General features: G+C 30.8%; 1 protein-coding gene across 4 annotated transcripts in view; it reads left to right on the forward strand.

The window, feature by feature from the left end:
- The window catches only part of Tei (irregular chiasm C-roughest protein teiresias), a 166,228-nt gene that overhangs the window by 81,455 nt on the left and 64,351 nt on the right, over window positions 1–20,422 (forward strand). For 3 of the 4 annotated variants that reach the window (XR_012479155.1, XM_074242514.1, XM_074242512.1), the window contains exons 3-5: window positions 7,909–8,245; window positions 11,097–11,344; window positions 19,943–20,284. Coding sequence is in view for 3 of the 4 variants with exons in the window: in XM_074242514.1 (XP_074098615.1) it covers window positions 7,909–8,245; window positions 11,097–11,344; window positions 19,943–20,284 (927 nt within the window). In the remaining variant the exon portion in view is untranslated. The remainder of the gene's footprint in view (window positions 1–7,908; window positions 8,246–11,096; window positions 11,345–19,942; window positions 20,285–20,422) is intronic. The other variant, XM_074242513.1, reaches the window with a different exon arrangement.

Here is a 20,422-nt window from a genome sequence, read left to right on the forward strand (position 1 = left end):
ATCTATCCAATGGGACCCAGTTTATCGTGATGCAGTTCGAATGTCTTGGTCTTCTTCGAACTGTACTGCTACTTGTTTAACGCAGAAACCTGTCAAAGTTCTCTATCGAACTCGCAGCCAAAACTAATACAAGTTCTTGTGAACAGGATAACTCTTGTACTAAACTTCAGAGAATGACAACGAGGATGGCAGATGTGTCAGGCTTATTGAGTATTTGTTTTCTGGTCACGTTATTCGTCTAGATAAAATAATAATCTACAAAAGATACCGTTAATTATAGCTTTGTGATTTATTGAATCTATTAAAGAATTATATTAAATTGATTGATCTTAAAAAGTTGACAGTAGGTTCAGAACTAGGTATACTCAAACACTTTTACAGCAACATCAGTTATATACTCAATTAAGAAAATTTTATATTTGCTGCTTCATTTTGATTAGTATTATTAATTTTAATACTAATGCAGTATACTTGAGTAAAAAACATTCAAAAATTTTCATTGTCGTGATAATTTACTAATTAGTTAAATATATTATCCTAATTGGTTTGTAAAAGTTTTACATTTCATAATAGAAGACGTCCTCAACATAAGTTCATTAACTTCTTGTAGATGTATTATTTAATTGAATCATTAGTTCGTGACCGATTGAATAAAATAAAATAGCTCTGGGAGTCTTTAGTTAATTGTAAGAACTTCTACTGATTATATCTAAAACAGAATTAAGGTAATTACTCTTTCTACCTTTTAAGAGCTTGCACTTTTTCATTCAAGTGGTCGTGCACTTGAAAAGTTAGTGGCCTCTTTCATCAAAAAACTTAAGATAGCAAAACTTATAAGAAATAATTGTGATAGTAGAAAATTTATAAAGTTACTCAATTTATTCATGAGAATAATGGATTATATTTCTTATTTATGATTCTTATCAAATTTATATCAAGTTTCCCCAGTTTAAATTGATTATCAGTATCATTGACATAGATCTGGGTGATACAATAAAAATAGAGCACGAGGAAATTGAAATATCTATACAATATTATGTACACAACGTGTGTTCTAACTCACAATTTGGTTGTCGAAAATGTCAGGAAGACGATATTTGAAAGATGTCAACATAAACCAAGTCATCTGATCGAGAAACTTCCACAGAAATAACATTCTATATAATATCCGTTGAATTGCGTTCACAGAGACATAAATGTCATTAAATTATGACATGCTCGTAAACGAAAGATCTTACACTCTATTAGCTTGCGCTCCTGTCGTTTACATTCTCATTCCCAATTAACTCGAAATGCTTTCAATAATTTAAATTTGTAGTTGACTGGATGTTTACAAAAGCAGCAAACAATATTAAAACAAGAAAAAAACCAAACAGAACGGTATAAAAGAAATGAATCGATACAGTCGTTTTCCTACAGAACCAATGGATTCCTCGAATTAATTGGAGAACCCTCCTCAATGGCATCACCATCGACGATAATTGCATGGTGACGAACGATGAATGCTGCAACTATTCAAAATACCAAGCACGTATGCTCAAGCTAGCATACTCGTTGTTGGGTCTTCGTTAATAATAGTCGCTCGAACAAGCCAGGTCATGGTTAGAGGGCGGAAAGAAAAAGAGAAAAAAGTTGTACCTCAACTAAAAGAGAAAACAATTGTTCCTAGCTTGTCGATTTTTCCTATACTTTTTTACAAAAGCGAACACACTTCTAACATAAAATTATCAACACTGCGAAAAGTCTTTGTTGTTCAGTTGTCTACTTAATCTTAAATGTTGTTTTTTTTTTTTTTTTATTTTATTTTGTTTTAATGTTTTAACAGGTATTCTTTTTATTTTATCAAACGACTGAATAAAATATTCACCAGTCCATGTAACAATCTGACCAAACTTTCTTCTTCAATGTGCGAAAAAGTTATAAGTGAAAAGAAAATAGCTTTATTATGAAAGTTGTAAGGGCAACTTCATAAAGCTGACCTAGTATACCGACCTCACACATTATAATGCAAAATTATTATAAGAATCACACTGATGATGATAATCTTTGCTTTAAATTGTTAAAAGTTTCTTTCACAAATGTACGTAATAATCACGTAAACAATGAAAACCAAAAACTATTTTTAGTAGCAACAAAATTTTACAAAGAGGTATAAGACTTTTTTTTAAATGTAAAACGTGTTGGCACGATATCTAACAGTCTTGGCGTAACATCAAAAAACTTAGGACAACGTTAATACTGAACTAGTTTAAAGCTAAAACTCAGCAACGTATTTCCAGTGATCGCTCAATAAAACCTATCTTTCCATGTTCTCTGAAGCCTACGTATGATTTGCGATTTTCAAGTTGATATATTACGGATTATGTGGCCTCCGGCCAACATTGAGAACCTTTAGTATCTATACATCGGCAGTCAAACTAAAATGTACACAGTGATATCATATTGGTCTAAAAATAATGTCAACCAGGTTCTTGCTTTGCCGTGTTTTATGCTTCTTCCTACAGACATTTTTTTCTCACACCCACTATTTTTATATTTTACAGTTGCTGATGTAATCATAGAAACGCAGCAATGCACATAACAAAACAACAATGAAAGCCGTTTGAGGGCATATACCCTTTGGAATAAAGAATGAACGGTATCGTTATTACTCAATGGTACAGATTTAAAAAAAAAGAAAAGCTTACGTAAAATTTTGATTCGTTAGTAAAGCACTCCCTGGCGATCACGTTAGCGGTAGTGCAGTAAAGAGTAGTGAGATATTCTTCAATATTATCTGTAGAGTTGATAGATAATGGAAATTCTGATTTTATTCTGTACCAGTAACAATTTTCATCATTCATGTGAAATAAACAATATCCTCACGCCTGTTGATATGATCGGTAAATAATTAGTAAAGTGATTATTCATTTTATAATTAAAAAGTAATAAAGTTTTACCGAAATCAAACGGTTATTTTGGTGCGATAAGTTTACTTAAAAGAAAAAAAATACACAATTGCAGTAACAATTGCATGTAATCTGAGATATTTCTTACTTTCCTGCCCTAGGTGTGTACTATATGTTAAAAGATTTAAACGAATACAGCTCCAGAGGTTTGTTTAAATATTTAAATATTTTTAAATAACAATAAAAATATTTAATGGATTCCTTTCAAGCCCATGTTTATGTCTGGAAATAAAAATATTTTTATTGTTTTAAAATTTTTTCACTTTATATTTTTGAACTTTTAATTTCTTTTTTTATTGTCTTCGTTTCTCAATCCTCACCGAGGCTCAACTTTGGTTCCCTAACTTTATACCGAAATTTATCTCCGCATTAATAAAAAATACTAACTGTAACTTGTATAGACAATCGATAACTTATCAAATTAGTTGCACAATATAATATTATGTGACTAAGTTAAATGTATCAATATTCATTAATTAGTAATATTGCTTTAACGAAATTATCGAATGAAAAAATAATATAGGCACAATTCGTTCAAAGTTAAAGAATAAATAATTTATTGACTACGTTTTTTATTTCTGGTAGAGTATTTGTATTACTCTTGGTGTTAAAGGTAGATTACTTCAATCGAATATTGTATTAGTTATCTTAAATTGAATAAAATAATAAAAAGCGTCTCATTTGATATTAAAGATTGGCTCCCAGGAAAGACTCTTCATGTCATTATATTAATTGAAATAACTTTCAATCTTAGTAAAATTAATAGTTTATGATGAAGTAAAAGTTAGATAGGCAATATTGGAGATGATTCTACCTGCTTCAATGTGTTCTTTTTATTATAACAACCTATTTTTTCTATTTCTTTAATAGCCACTTTTCATTTTTAAATTTGTCTAAAGTAATTTCTCAAATAGCAGGCATACTAAATTTCACTAAGATTTCATAAAGGTATGAAAATATCACTCCTCTCCCGCAAGTACCCGTCCTCATGTTTCAATAAACAACAATTTTCATCAATGAGCGTAATGGATAAGAAATATGATGGGAATACCTGAACCTAGACAGTAACGTGTAGATCGTAACAGTACACTGAAAAAGAAGTTTTCTGCTTTACACTATACAAGATCGCTACTGTCACGATCTACACGTTACTATCTAGAGGAGAGTGAGGTTAGGAAAACTATATACTAACGAAAGCAATAGTACCGTGAAAGGCACCCGAATGAATCCTGACGGTCACTATCCAGACTGCTACTCGTAGCTGTATAGACTGTACCAGTAACGATTCACTGTTTACTATAAAGTAGATGGTACCGGGCAGAAAACTTTTTTTCAATGTAGCGATTTCGTATAGTGCAGAGCAGAAAACTTTTTTTTCCGTGCACTGATGAGTTTGCGGTATTTAGTCTTTACATTACTCAACCTTCATATTTTATCTTTTATACAAGAAACATTCTTATTTTTTCTTCGTATTCGGCTGTTCGGAGAAAAATCATCAAGAATTACTTCAATTTATGTTCTACAGGTACTACTTATATACGATAGCAAAATTAGATGAAAATTCTACCATGAAGACACCCGCAATAATTCGATTTACTATCTAAGTTCATCTGATAAAATAAAACTTGAAATACGAAACTTAGAGAATGAAAACTAGAATTAGTAATAGAATTTTGTTTCTATGTTAACATGCATGGATGATCGTATTCCCTGTTAGATGTTGACGGTCAACGTAAGGTTTGTATTTATTTGTGAATACTAGAGTGTATTTACTGAAGCAAGTAAACGACAGGCTTCAATGAGGCTCTGTAAACTTCCCTTCGTGCATATCCCTTTGCAACGTGTACACTGTAATACTGTGTGTATCGACTTTTGGAAGAGTCGCTCACCAGGGATTAATGGTGAAGACATGCTAATGTTACGGCGATTCCTAACTCAAATTATTTGTGTTCTCAAGCTTGTTTTATCTTTGTCAGAGATTCCTGTAACAGTGGCACCACGGGAATACCAGATCCAATCACATTCTTAATTAAACACACATACATCTGCGTATATATATAAAATAGATACCTGCATTAGACATCCCAAAAATACATTAAATGTATAACACATTTTCCAACAAAAAATCCATCAGAAAAGTTTAAAAGCACAATAGCTCGATATGTCATTAAGTTTAAGTACCGCATTGAGATGTATGCAATTTATTTTTAAACAAGTACGTGAGAACAACTTATATGCGGCTGCTAATACGTTAAATTTGAATTATATATTTAGTATGCATAAGAGGCGAATTAAGTAATACAAGAAGTAGCACGTAAAATACTAGCTTGATAAATTTTTTAACTTAATGCTAAAAATGGTGATATCCCGATTAGAATATACTGCTCATTTTTATAGTTTCCGCTTTATTTTCCGCCAAGACTACAACCAAAACGTTAAATTGTTTTCATAGCTTATTATATAGAAAAATGGAGCTGCGAAACTCTTTTCCATTAGGGAGAATGCAAATTGTAACTACTGGAGCAAGCTTAACAAAAAAATAACCTTTGAATTTTTTCTAAAAAAGTAAAAAATTATCTTAGCTTAAAGATATAGTTTCGATTAACCAATATATAAGTTATCGGATAAGTCAAAAGATATTTTTTTCATTGGTAATTTACTAATACTTTTGAAAACCATATAATTCTTCTACTAGAAAATGTAATTGGTGCTAGAGTTTTGATTTTTATAAAAACTTATTGAGTAGTTAAGCTTACTCAGGAGACGCCTTATTGATTGAACAATGAAAAGTTTTTTATTATTTTTATTGGAGAGCTTGTTGATTATCCACATAATGTTATCAAGCAATTCGAGTATAAAATTAGCGGGACGTTATAGAACCAAATTTTTAGAGTTAACTACATTTAAAGTTTTTAGTATAAAAAGACAATACAATAATTTTTAACTAACACAATGATTTAATTTTTTTAACTGCTCACTATGAAAATCAATGATTTAAAAAAAAATCGAGAAGATACGGGTTGTGCCACAGATGTCGAAAATCGAATTCTCAGATCTCTACTCTCTTAAAATAAATCAGTGAAATTCACTGATCGAATTAGAGAACAAAATATCGGAGCGCATGCGCACTGGTATGTCCACTGGTTAAATCAGTGAAATTGTCATTCACTAGTCGAAATCATTGAAATTCCACTGATTCATTTTAACAGAGTACCCTTTTTAGAATTTAAGAAGCAATTTGTGTGTGTGTGTGTGTGTGTGTGTGTGTGTGTGTGTGTGTGTGTGTGTGTGTGTGTGTGTGTGTGTGTGTGTGTGTGTCAGCGCGCGAGTATGTCAAAAAATTCAAAAGCGTAGATTGGTTCTATGTTGAAGCTTGAAGAACTCCAAATAACTATAAAACCATGTTTTTGAGCTTGAAGAACTCAAAAATGTTATACGAAGTGGAATTGGAGCGCTTAGCATTTGAAATTAGCGGAAAATTGTATGGATGGCCAATCGTAATTGAACGCATTCATAAAATACTGCTATGATTTATTTCGGTTATTCGAATAACGAATTTAAAAATCTTAATTGCTTTTTGACATTGAAGTCATTATAAAGTAAACAAAACTCTGAAGAGGGAATCATCAGTTTCTGACCTATTAATTAATATACCTTTCGTTCTATAGATATATGAGGTTCAGCTACCGATAGGCGTTTAATATTAACGTTCTTGCCATCACTCATTGAGCTTGAGTACATCTCTATCTATAAAATCTCATATTATTTTTTTAAAAAAGTTACATGTTAATTTAAAATAAATTTACAATTTACAGTCGTTTCTCAAAACTAATCACAAAAACATGTGAACGTAAATTTGCAAATCCAAATTAATCAAATGCAATTCTTATGTTTTGATAAAAATCCTGACACAGATATCATTGAATAATTCATTTATCTTCCATTTGCTAATGGAGTTCTTTCCGCTTGAATGATCCATGAAATCTTGTATAGTGGAGGATTAGCTAAAGCAAATAAAAGATTAAGCTTTTACGATAACATTTTGTTTTTCAAGAAAACAAATTTTAGTGAATTTTTTGCAAGTTGTATCGATACGACAAAATTAAAGAGTACTTCAAGAGATTTTTTTTAAATACTAAGTTATCAGATATGTCTGAGTACATTAACTATAGCTACCTCTATTTGCGGCTCATTGAAGGCCTAATTAGTTTCCTGTCGAGACTTACTCGAGTGAACAAGATAGGCAGTTTTAGGTATACGAAGCAACGAAGCGATGCCGTCCGTACTAGACTAGACTACAACATAAAGTGGAAAAGGCAAGGTACCAGACTCTATCCGCAGTTTGCCAGATACTTTATCGAATTCCAGTAGCAGGATAATCAGATCAGGCCTCGGCTCAGAGAATATATTTATCAGCATTAACTAAGAGAACCCACGGGACTGGCGAGGAGATGATCCGAATCCATGAGAACTTCACCAAAGTGTCTGCTTAATTTTATCCGTCCCTTGAAACTTTACTGATTCGATTAACCCAATCATCATGTTCACAGATCACATTACACGTCAATTTATTTCATTGGCTTGAGAATAAAAATTTTATTAGTTACTTATTTCCTTATTGAAATTCAATTTTGTAAAACTTATTCCATAATAATGTTTACACGGAAAAAAAAAAAAATATCATTTGTTTAATTCAAGCATACAAAGAATAACTCTTGTAAATATATTTAGTTTCGTCAAAACAGGCAACTGTTTTGTTAACATGAGGATCTGGTATAGTTAAGTCAATTAAGATGCGGATCGTCATTTTGATGAATTGACTCATAGTCAAAATAGCGCTACGTATTCTCATTCTGACTATATTTTTCTCCCCATGTATGTTATTATTTTATCCAAAAATAATCAAATAAATAAATGGTATTATATTTTTATGTCAACGTCTTGAAATTATGCATTACAGGTGGATCTATAAATGAAGCAGTATTTGCTCTTCGAGATAGGCAAGAAGGAGGCCGAAGAGGGAGAAGAACTACGACAAGTACTACTAGCACAACCACTATAACCACGGCTGCAACATCCATATCCATTCCTGACAACGTAGCACAGCCCGCGGCATTACTAGCTCCTGATGATCAGACGTGGTTCGTCGCTTCAACGTCAACACCATCCAACTTTCCTCTTGTGATAAAAGACACATCCAGATTACCACCATTAGAAATTGTCATAAAACCTCAGGCTAAAGTTGTCCTACCTTGCGAATTAGGTGGAAACTATTCTAGATTATTACCATTTGCCAGGTCAGTTAATCAATATTTATTCCACATTAATAAAATCAGAACAATATAATAGATTTTTAACTTTTGAATGATGGCCTATACATTGAAGCCTTTCTGCAATCTTCGTTTCGTTCCGATTATCTCTTGAGTTTGAGAGTTACTAATTTAACAACAAAAACAACAACAACAGCTACAAAATGATATGAAATGATCTTCAGGGTCGTAAATATGGTTTCGGAATGATGTTCGAAATAACTAGATCAAAATGTTAATTAATATAATTGATTGATTCATTAAATTATTCTAAACGTACGTTCGTTTAAGAACTGACAACTGCCGTGGGGAACTATACGGTTCTATGTGATTTCACTAATTGATCTACTTAATAGAATTCATAGTATGAAAAGCCCCTGAAGAAGAGCCCCGAGCAACCCGTGCACTCTGCTTTTATCATCTTGTCCAAGAACCGGGTCTCAAGAGTAGGGTTACGTATCTGGTCTTATTTTTTCGTACAGGACACGCTGACGTTTGTTTATTATTTGTTTGATTGAAACATTCTTCGAATGAAATTCAGCTATTCTCCGTACACTCATAATTAAACTTAACAATATTGTGTGACCAGGGAGAAAATTAATACACGTAATACTGCTAGAAAACATTATTCTTAAGAATCTTAATTTTTTTTAGTCAGAAGTATACTTTTATATCATAATTACGTTAATTCTAAAAAATAATATTTTTTCTTGTAAATTAAAATATCAATAATGATATTATTACTTAAGTAATTTTTAAAGACGTTCATGATTTTACAATTTTCAACGTTTATAATAAGAGATTTTAAATTTAATAATTTTCTCAATCAATTTTTTTATTAATTTCACCTTGGACGTCAAATTCACACCCGTTTTTAGAAATTTGCGCCACAGACCCTAGGCTCATTGCGCAACATCGATGTTTTTGAAAACACCACTCCTTTGCGACCTAACAACGTAAATTCATATTTCAAGCCACCATATAGATAGCAGCGTTGAATAGGAATGAACTCAAATTTTTAACATTTGTTGAACAATGAAATTCAATTGAAACCTTCATACGTTAACTAAACTGTGTAGCAGAATTTTGATAATATTCAATTAAAACATTAACTGCCGCGAGACACATACATGGTTCACGGCTATATGCTGCTAGGCTCAATCTTGTGTGCTATTCTACTTTCCAAATATCACTCCTATTATGACAGTTCACAGTAGAGTAGATAAGCACGCTCATTCTTATTGATGAGTCCATTGTGGCATCAATGCCATGAATTATAACATCATTTTTCCTTTAGTATGTTATGTATTATATAATCGATTTCTATACGTTATTAAGTATTGAGAAGTAAGATACCGGCGGGTAATAAGGCTTGGTTAAGGGAGATTTTTAAAAATATCAAAAATATTGCATTTAATTATTGCAATGTATCATTAATTTTTAAATTAATACATTAGCCATAAAATATAATGGAGTAATGGTAATTTTCACCATAAACAAATACAAAATTTAATTTTTTCCAAAAACTTGCGAATTGGCATTATTTTACTACGCTAGGGTAATAAGGCCTGCGGGTTTTACATACTGGAAATAGTTATAGTATTCTTAAGGCATTACTTCATTGCATCATAATAAAAAAATTAGGAAAACCGATAACCCTAAAAACCATCCCTGCAACTTCCCGCTATTTTCATACTTAAACGCTCAAAATTGCACTTGCTAAGTTTTTGAGCTCTTCGAGAAAAATAGTAAATTTTTGTCATAAATGAATGCTAATTCGTTTACTTATATTTAATATAAAATATAATTAAATAATAACTCCATCTTTTTATTATTTACATATCAATTAAATGTAAAATAATTATTAATACATCACATATAAAATTTTATCTGATATGGGTTTGATAGTATAATCTTTTCAGACTTAATATTTATTATTTCATCTTATAATTTAATCAAAAATCTTGGATTAGTTCGTAATGAATGCGTTTATTTTGAATTAATATTTTGGATAGAGTGAGTTTGTTTTCATTTTATGTACCAGGTCAATTTCTTTTGTGTACAATTTTATAAAATATTTTTTAATCGATATAACAATCTCAACATAATTGTTATACACATTATTATATTCAATAAATAAAAAATTACTTCACTATATTGGTTCTAGTCAATTTTTACTCTAAATGCTTTCTACACTGTTTTATTTTTTAAGTAAGTAAGTACGCGAGTAAAGACGAGTATAGCAAGTTGAGGGTGAAGTCGAGACAGGTCAACAGAGAGTGCTTTGAGGTTTGATCGTTTGGGTCCGGATAAGAGTATTGAGTGTGAGAGAGAACGACAGAGTGAGAGTAAGAGAGAAAGAAGTTTAAATGCCCGAAAACTGTGACTGAGAACTGGTGTGTGTTTGTGAGCGCAAGAAACACTGGGGTTATTGTGCTCAAGAGCCGAAACAAAGAATGAATGAGGGCAGACAAGAGTAAACCTTCTCAAAAACTAGATGTACACTGTAATACTAAAAATATAATGAAGTAACTGTTAAGTGGCACTATTAGAGTTCCAGAGATATCGTGATGAGTGACTATATCTATATTAGAAAGTCTCCTATATATACATAGATTGAAAAAAATTTTTATTCATAAAATCACCATAAGAAAAAATGAGTTAGCGATAGTCTGTGAGAAAAGCAACATTAGCGAGTAAAAAAGTAAGCAATAGCAACAACATAAACTATACTTCGTATTCGATCAACCTTGAAGAGCTTATATTGTTCTGATTTATCATAATTACATATGTATTTGAATTAAAAATGGTAATATTCATATCTTTATGATAACAATAGAGTATCTTCCAGAAATTACCGGATGCGACCAGCAAAATGGCTACACAATGATGTGCCAGTGGATATGATAACAATAGACACTAGAACAGAGATGAGCGGGACAGGTCACAGGTACATTGGAGATTCCTCAACAGCAGCACTTCACATTGACAGCGCGAGACTGGAGGATGATGGTATATGGAAGTGCACTATTGAGAATGACCATGATGAGCTACTCTTTGGAAGAACAGTCAAGCTCGTCATACTTGGTAAGTTATAAAACGAATTTTTTTCCCAGTTCAATGATCAATTTATTTGATTGGCACGATCATCGTGTGCACTTTTTATCCTCGCCTGTACGAGTATGATTTTATCGCGCTGTCGGGATAACTTGCGAGAGACAGTGATCAATGGTGAAGGATCAATAACGTTGTCTGACAATCAGGACAAGTGATTTCATCCAGGAGAACATGAATTTTTTTATTTGAAAGTGTGTCATTTTTAGTAGCCTCCAGCTACTGCGGAATCACTTTCTATTGTTTTGTATTTTTGTTCTCTTCTTTTAGGTTTGTTCTTTGCTCTCATTTGTTTATTTATGTTTTTTTTTTAATTATTTTTATGTCAAATCAAATGCCAAAATGAAATTCTCTATCATCTGGAGGCTACGAACAACCGCAGTCAGAATTAAGAGCGCGAATGTATACGCGAGGTCGCCTGAACCTAGTGAAACGTTTCCATGCACCAGTAATGTCATCCTATGCATATTAATTCGAGTCACCGTGCCACGATATTTGAATATGCATCATGTAAATTTTTTCGTTCTTTGGTTATCTATTGTTTAAAACAAAATTTTTTTATATTGACAAAGTACAAAAAATAAAAATAATTTATATATTGTCTCTAAAAAAAAATTTTTATGGTATAGACTATTATACGGTCATATTGAATTTATTTGTTTTGGAGTATTTCATTTAGTATTACTGAATATATCGATACTGCTATTCTAATACGCCGTATCCCACAAAATTTTACAAATTGACTTTTTTTGAAAAATGCAATCATAACAATATTATATGTTAAAGGTCAAATAGTTTAATAACTATTTTTAAATAAATATTTTCATCTGTTGAATCCCATTTAATCAATGTTAAAAATGAATCGTTTTTACTGTCTGCTGTAAAATTTTCTAAATGTACGATACGACATATTAAAGATATAATTCTAAATATACATACAGGTTATAAGAAACATAAAAAACATAAAAGATAGTTTTTTCAACCCTTTCACTCAGCATATTCATTCTACTGATAAATATAAAGGTCAAGTTCAAAGATGAGCTTAATCGGTTATGTAGTGTTCAAATTACAGAATTTAAAAATTTTTTAATTTCTAAAAATACCTTTTTTTACAGTTTATTAATCGAATAACTCTTGAATGCGACATTGTGTTGAATTTCTGTAAAATGTACCTAAAAGCTCTTTAAATAAGCTTTAATTTTTATATTTTGTTGTTTATGTCAAATAAAAATTACAATTAAATCTGCTATCTTTTTATGAAATTTGCCGTTGCATTGGTTTTTTTTTCGAAATTACTAAAATTTTAAAACTTTTGATTGATTAAGCGCCCTGAAACTTATCATTTTTATTGAAGTGTGAAATCTACTTCCATTTTAAATGTCAAATAGCTTTTTTTTTTTTAAATAGCTTCGCACATTCACATCAGATTGTTTCCGAAGGAAAAAATTTTCTTTTTGTCAAAAAAAAAAAAAAACATCGAATTTCGGAAGCCCCATCAGAATCAGTTAATTCGATCGGTAGATACTGTAATTCAAATTTTGGAAAAGAGGTATTTTTCGAACACTTCTCCTCGAGCTGAAAAATGTATTCTTATGATCGACGAACTCATAACTTTGTGGTAGGAAATGTTTTAAGCGCTTTGGACTCGAACACAACGGAAAATTCCAATGATAGTCTGCAGGGTCAACTGTTCTACAGATTTCCTTTTATATTTAAAGATTCTAAAATAAAATAAATTAAAAACTTAGATAAAGAAGTCGCTTTCAAAAAAAGTACCCCTATATATTTGTGGCTCCCTGATGTGATAGTATTTTAATGTCGAACATAAGTTTTGGCATGTTGTCTTGAGAAAAACAACAAAGAGTTTAACATTGAACTTTTCACTTTGGCACGTACACAATTACCATTCTAAAGTGGTACTCTTGTTGGAAAGTCTCTCTATTTTTTTTTACATCCACTGAGATTCATTAGTATTTAAATGTTAGCTATTCAGTTTCCTAACCATAAATTTGTTGAGTATTATTTAATTTACTTCTATTATTTTTTAATGCATTTCTATTGAATAAATCATTTTTGTAAAATTTTGTCATTAAAATAATTCGAAGTATAATAAAAAAGAAAAAAATTTTCAATAGATCAACGGTTACATATAAATGTCGCAGTTATATAAGTTGTTTATTGTTAGAAACAAAAATTTTTTTTTACTTAAAAAAACCGGAAGGAACCATTACCGAGAAGTAAAGAAAAAAATTGAAACTTTTAGTAAACGTGAAACAACGTGTGTGGCATTTTAATATTTCGAATGATTAAATACCCAACAAAACGAAAAATACACCACAAAATCAGAAAGCTTTTAATATTCGTAGAAAGTAGTTCGTAATTATAAAAAGAAATTAAAAAACTTAGTCAAAACTTGAAGTGACTAGAGATAATTTTTTTAATTCTTAAAAATAACTGAAAACAAGATCTTTTCTTCCGTCCAATCAAACAAAGTGAAAAATGATAGTGACGTTGAAAAATGTCTACTTCCAGCTTACTGTGCTGGGCGTGTTATGGAATTGCATTTTTAAATATAAACGATAGAATCATAATATATCATGTAAATAAATGACAACCGAATGAAATGAGTTTGTAATCAAAATTTGTTATTCTTCAAACATAAAAAAAAAAAAGGTTTCAGATGAGTAATCAACAGCACATTATAAAATAAGTTTCATTTTTCTCTGTTTTGCAGTTCTTAAAGTTGGAGCGAACAAAAAAACGTCTTATCACTTATTAGTATAGATAGGTAAATATATGGTAATAATAATAATGTAAAGTATGAGAGAGGTAATAATGTCAAAATCACAAGTGTAATCTAGACGATGATTTCAGGGGTGCTAACGCAATCACCTTTCCGTGCCAGTGAGGCAACATTACCCCCTGGTAACGTGAATTAGTGCCTCTAAGTTCCCCTAGTATGAACAGCAATTATTGTCGTACGTTGATCACTAGCCACCAACAATCCATTGATTAGCGAGACTTCCTCCCCTAATTAATTGAAGTGTGTCATGCTTGGGTAGATCGAATCCGTATCATATATCATCAAGCAATCACATCTACAATGTAGAATCAAGATAGAAATCAGGCATTTTCGATCTCGAAATAGTAAATTTCAAATTATAAGAACAACATAATAATAATGATAATCATTTTTTTTATTTTTGCGATTTTTGTTTAGAATGTGTGAAGTCTGCTAAAATTCAAAATTTTTTGCTTTTCTTTTAAATATATCTAACTTCTTATTTTTAGTTTACAATTTGTAATACCCTTGAAGTCTTTATAAGAGAAATCTTTGAAAAAATGTTTGTTTTCTTAATTTTCCGCCATTGAGCGTTGACTTTTTCTGCGTGAAGCGCAAAGTGTATTACTTTTCGCCAAGAGAGCGTTGGTATCTATATGGATCTGTTCCTTGACTTAACTGAGATTTATCGTTTTAAACAAATTCTGACAGCTCAGTGAAGTTATATAAATAGGAATATAATTTTGATTAATGTAATTGCCTCTTGAGAGCAATTCTCAATACAGAGTGGTTAATCAATGACCCTGAACGGTCGTTCCTCGGATGCCTGTCATTCGAGCTGAGACCTCTTCTGGCTTCACGAAACTATCGCTCAAGTATACTCATCAGCCAAAGCAAGGGAGGCTGACCATATACCTGTTCTCAGTCACTACTTCATTATTTCACCACTTTGGTCAACTAGTAGTTAGTCTTCAAGATATATGTCAACCACTTAAGATATTATCTACACGGAAAGAACAAATGACATTGCATATCCTCGCATATTATACTCAGTGATATCTGTAGTGAAAAAAAAATTTCAGATAATGTTAAATATATTCCAGATTATACAAAATTATTTTTGTATTATACTCAGTGTAATCTCTGATTACACTGGATATAATCCGAAAAAAATACCGTATAATTTGTATTATCATCGATATTCGTTAAAATAATCATATTTCGAGTAGTTAAAGATTTATTATTAAAAACGAAAAGACCTTTATTGGACTATATTTCTCGAATTTTTGGATATTTTCAAAGAAAATTAATCAATTATGGCATAAAATACCATGACACGTTACAGATGCCATAAAGGCGTATTTAACTCCAAAAGAAATTGTTAACTTGGAAAAAAATTTTTTTTATTTTAATCTTAAACAATCCATCTATGGTAGCAATTTCTTTCTAAAGCTTCGAAGAGGATAAAAATTTCCTCTCGACTACGCATTTAAGTACAAAAAAAAAATACCATAATTGGCAACGAACACGCATTCACTTACTAACCATCCACTTACTTAATCAATAGATGTAATGATACAGTACATGCTGTAGCATTACGTGATTAACTAATTTATGTTCTTCTATAAATTAAACTTTATGTAAATATTTATTAGTTAGTTGTCGGTTTAGGGTTGTATTATTGATATTCGATAATAATTTCATTTTTACTCGCTAATAAAATATTAGAAAACAATGAAGAAAAAAAAAAGCGAAGAAAATCATTTTTTTTATTGAGAAACAGCCATAACCAAAAACGTACCAAATTTTTGTGATTTTCGGCTTGAGTATTAATGCTTATCAACGCTGCACGGAAAAAAGTTGCAGAACTATGATTATTATGTTGCAACAACTGGACAAACTCAGGTTGAAGTTCGAGTTGAAATTTTTTATCGAGAATCCACGTAATTAAGTTCTAAAAGTATAATACTGCAGAAAAAATTAATTTTTTTCAATTTCTATTATATCTATTATTTCAAAAAATTTTTATGTTAAATGTTCAACACTTTTTTACGTTAATTTAATACAATAAATATTAAATTTACACATAAAAGTGTTAAATATTAAACATAAAAATTTTTAAGATAATTTTTTGACGCAATGACGCAAAATTTTTTACTGTGTACTAACCTGTCTGCCACAAGACTTTCTTGTAGCTGCAACATTATAAAATTTTTTTGCTGTCACTTGATTTTCCTGTAACTGCAACACAATAACCAGGGTTGCTGCAACATGATTTTATCTTACTGCTTATTTGCCTTTGGACTGTATCATATTGTTGCAACTGATTTTTTTCCGTGTACAGTCGAGTCTCGTTATGAGTCCGATTTGTATTCTTTTTTTTTTTTAACCAGAATCGCGTTAGTATGAGAGAGACACTAATATGACTCATAACGAGACTCGATTGTGTATACTATTATTATGTCAATTTAATAAATCAACAAATGAGATGGTCAATAACATATTAATAATAAATTCAATACAATAACAGCTTCAAGTCCTGGTTGAATTAAAATTTATCGACAAGCTGTATTTGTTGATTTTTGTAACTGGAATATCTTGGCTCTTGGTGTGTCAAAAAAAAATTTTAGAATAAAAGATTCTTTAAAATTATGAGTAAACTTGGACGATACCATAATAGTAAATAAACGTTTCATCAGGAGGAAATGAATAAATTTATTCTTGCAGAACAAATTTGTTGATTTGGGTAATGAAAATACCTATAAAAAAAAAGTAAACGAGATGAAGTAGATAAGTAATCTTTACGAACCAAATACGGCATCTTTGGATAAAGTTGATTGAACCCGGTCATGCGTGGGAACGACCAGAGTATGCGAGATACCAATAGAAGCAGAGAATCTCATTTTCTTATTGGTACACGAATCTAAATTATTATTGGAAAATCCATGGTCCATTGTAAAATATTGGAGAAATTGTTATATTGAATTACTTATTTTAAAGACTTTATTTCAATAATTTCTATTATTTATTGACTTTTTTTTTTATTAATATTTACAAATTGAAATAGTACGACTGTGATTATTATTTCATAATATTTTACGGCAGTCTTTCAATGGTTATATTAATACTTTTTTAAAACATCTGGAAATTTCACAGATTCTGAACGTGTTTATTTATTTTATTGAATTTATTTTTATTTGAACTTATCTTTTTATTCTCCAGCGAAGTTGGAGAAAAATATAATTCACAGTTTGTGAAATACGCTCCCGAAGGAAATGAAAGAAACCTTTACGCTCGAGTTGAAACCGATAAAAGGCTTTCTCTTCATGATTTCTCAGTTGACCGGAGAGTTCTTCATTCAAGGACAACAGCTGCTTCTAATTGCTAAATCGATATAGATACAATTATACTTTTATAGCATCTGAATAATATTCACAGCTTTCACATCTATTTTCATAATAAATTGGTTACTTTTACTTTTTTTTTGTTCAGTTAATATCAATTGTTCTTTCAACATTTATCACTGGTAGCTAGCTACTATTTAGTTTTTTGTTCATCGTAAAGCTCCGAGAAAAACTACGCTAAATTAAAATAAAAATAAATAAACGAATTAAGTAAAAACATTTCGTTTTACTATTTAGTGCACACCTTTTCGCAAGTCGAGAAGCTCGGTGTTTAATCTAACTCTTGAATATTTAACATTCGCCCCCCTGTAGTTATAGAATAGCCCAAGGAAAGATAGCGCGGTTGCACATATTGCCACTTATACATATTTGCGGGTCCACTATGTTGCTTTACTCGTCGCGAGACTTCTGCATATATGAATTTTACCTCTTAATATCTTTATTTTTGTTTGTTTTGTTCCATTTTATTCATTCTGTATTTTCACAACAAACCAATTTCGCGAGCAATAAGAGCTCTGTTTTCTACAACGCAAAAATACAATATGTTAAATATAAATAGACATAAAAAGTATTAAAACACCTTACATAGTAATTTCATAATACATTTTCGGAAATTTAATCGAAGAGGTTAAAGAGGATGTTAATTTGATTTGAGAATTTTTTTTAAATTTGCTAAAGTATTGTTAAAATTTTGTAAAGTATCCACAGTTCAGAAATGATGAGAAAAAGTTTAGTAAACGTGGAAAGGCACTCTAGTTCCATGATACGATGTAGCACGTGTGCCAAATGGATTTCCAAGAGGTAGCCAAAGCCTTATTTGTAGCACAATGACACTATGTGTGTTGGTATTAACACCTGCTGTATACTCGTGCAGACTCATCCTAAGCTCGTAACTTTTTCTCCTTAGCAACATTATATTTTATAGTTTACTCCTGCGTTTTTTTTTTTTTTTTTAATTATATTTATTTCCAGACAAACGTTTATGGATTACAAGCTTATAACCAAATAACCATACTAAAATGTACTAAATGCAATGAACTTTTTTTCGATAATTTACTCGTAAGAGTTACACACAAGTCGATAGGAACTACACTGAAAAAAAAAAAAAAAAAAACTACTTGACCTAAGAGATATATTTTTGATCCAAAAAATTATCTTGAAGAGAACCGATTGTCTTAATTAACAAATTTCTTGTATTAAAACTCATTTTTTAACTTAATGGGTTGAACCTTAAGGGAAACTCAATGGTTTAGAATTCTCAAAAAATCGATTTTCGTTCGCTCTCGAGTATAGTTTTTTAAGATGATACTGTTGAATTTTTGTGATGATATCAATTATATGTTGAGATTTACAACCTATTTTGCAGGTTACCGTAAATAAAACAGATACATATGTAAAAAAAAAGGCTATTCGGCTTCCGAAATGGAAGTAGATTTCATTTTATTTTATATCTATGGATAAAACACAACTGCAAAAGTAAAATTTCTTAAAAATGATCCTGAGATGGATATTTTTCGATTTAGAAGAACATGTAGACATATAAATTGAAGCTTAATTTTTCAGCTTTCAGATGCATTTTACAGAAATTGAATATCTCTATAATAATTTCACATGCCTAAAACGTTTTTTTTGTAGAAAAAATTTTTTTTGATCTTTCACATGGATGTAGTTGAAATATTTTCAGTTAAGTTGTTATGGCACCATGGTCAAATTCTTCATTGAAATATAAAATTTTCTTCACCGAAAAATAATTTCGTTTTTCTTCAATAATTTCCTATTATTGGTTTAAGAACAAGTTTTCTCATTCTGAACAATAAAAAAGAAAAATTATTTTTCAACCCATTTTGAATTGTATTGAAGACTAAAGATTTTTTACAATATTGAAAATAACACAAATCCGAGCATCGCTAGTATTCTTAAAACAGCTCCGTAATATTTTGAATCAATAGTGCCGCCTATTTTAAGCCACGAAAAAGGAATTCTTGAGTGAAATATACATTATCCTATTCGAAAATATTAAAGTCCTTTGTTGAATTCGTAAAATTCTTGAACAAAGAACCTTTTTTTCACTCTCAAGTTTTATTTTTTTTTTTTTTTTAATTTACGAATGAATCTTGAATTAAGGATAAAATATATCGAAGCAATAATACAATTTTTCTTAAATTAAGTAGTTTTTCATTTTAATGTTATGTATAAAAGTAAAATTGATTGTTAATCTTACACTAGACAAGGCCACTAGTATATTAGGGTCTATAATTTATTGATAACATTAAATGATCCAATTGACTCTCAGAGTGTTCGTTACTAGTGAAAATGCCTGTGGGACAGTTTTATGGGGGAGAAATGCCACAAATTCTCAACGCTTTACGACCGGTCGTATTTCAGAGGCGCCTCGAGGGACTTATCTGCTGATAGATGGTCGACGCTTGGACCCGGGAAATCAGTTCGTACCAGTGAAGGAAGGCTCGGAACTCACTTTGGAATGTGCTGCTGAGGGAGGCAATCCTCCTTCGGTGCTGTCTTGGGGAATGACTCTGTCACAAACCACATCGGAAGGTCCTGAGCAACCACCAGACAACCTGACAGTAGTACCGTCCACTCGTGCTGGTCACAGTGGAGCACATCTCAAAGTTCAACGTGGACATCACAATGCCACCATCATCTGTACTGCTCGACACGTCACACTCAATGTACCCATGAATGCCAGTATTCTACTAGATGTTCAATGTGAGTATAGCTTACTACATATTTTTTATATTCAATAATGGTTTCCAATTAAATCGGCAAATGCTTCATGGTTTACAGTCTCTGTTCATACGAATTGAAATATAAGTTTAATTAAGCTAGATCCAAGTTCAACACGAT

Source organism: Cotesia typhae, unplaced genomic scaffold (assembly GCF_013202065.1).
Source record: "Cotesia typhae breed Kobodo isofemale line unplaced genomic scaffold, CoteBio_Ctyphae contig_4, whole genome shotgun sequence".
NCBI classification, from domain to species: domain Eukaryota; kingdom Metazoa; phylum Arthropoda; class Insecta; order Hymenoptera; family Braconidae; genus Cotesia; species Cotesia typhae.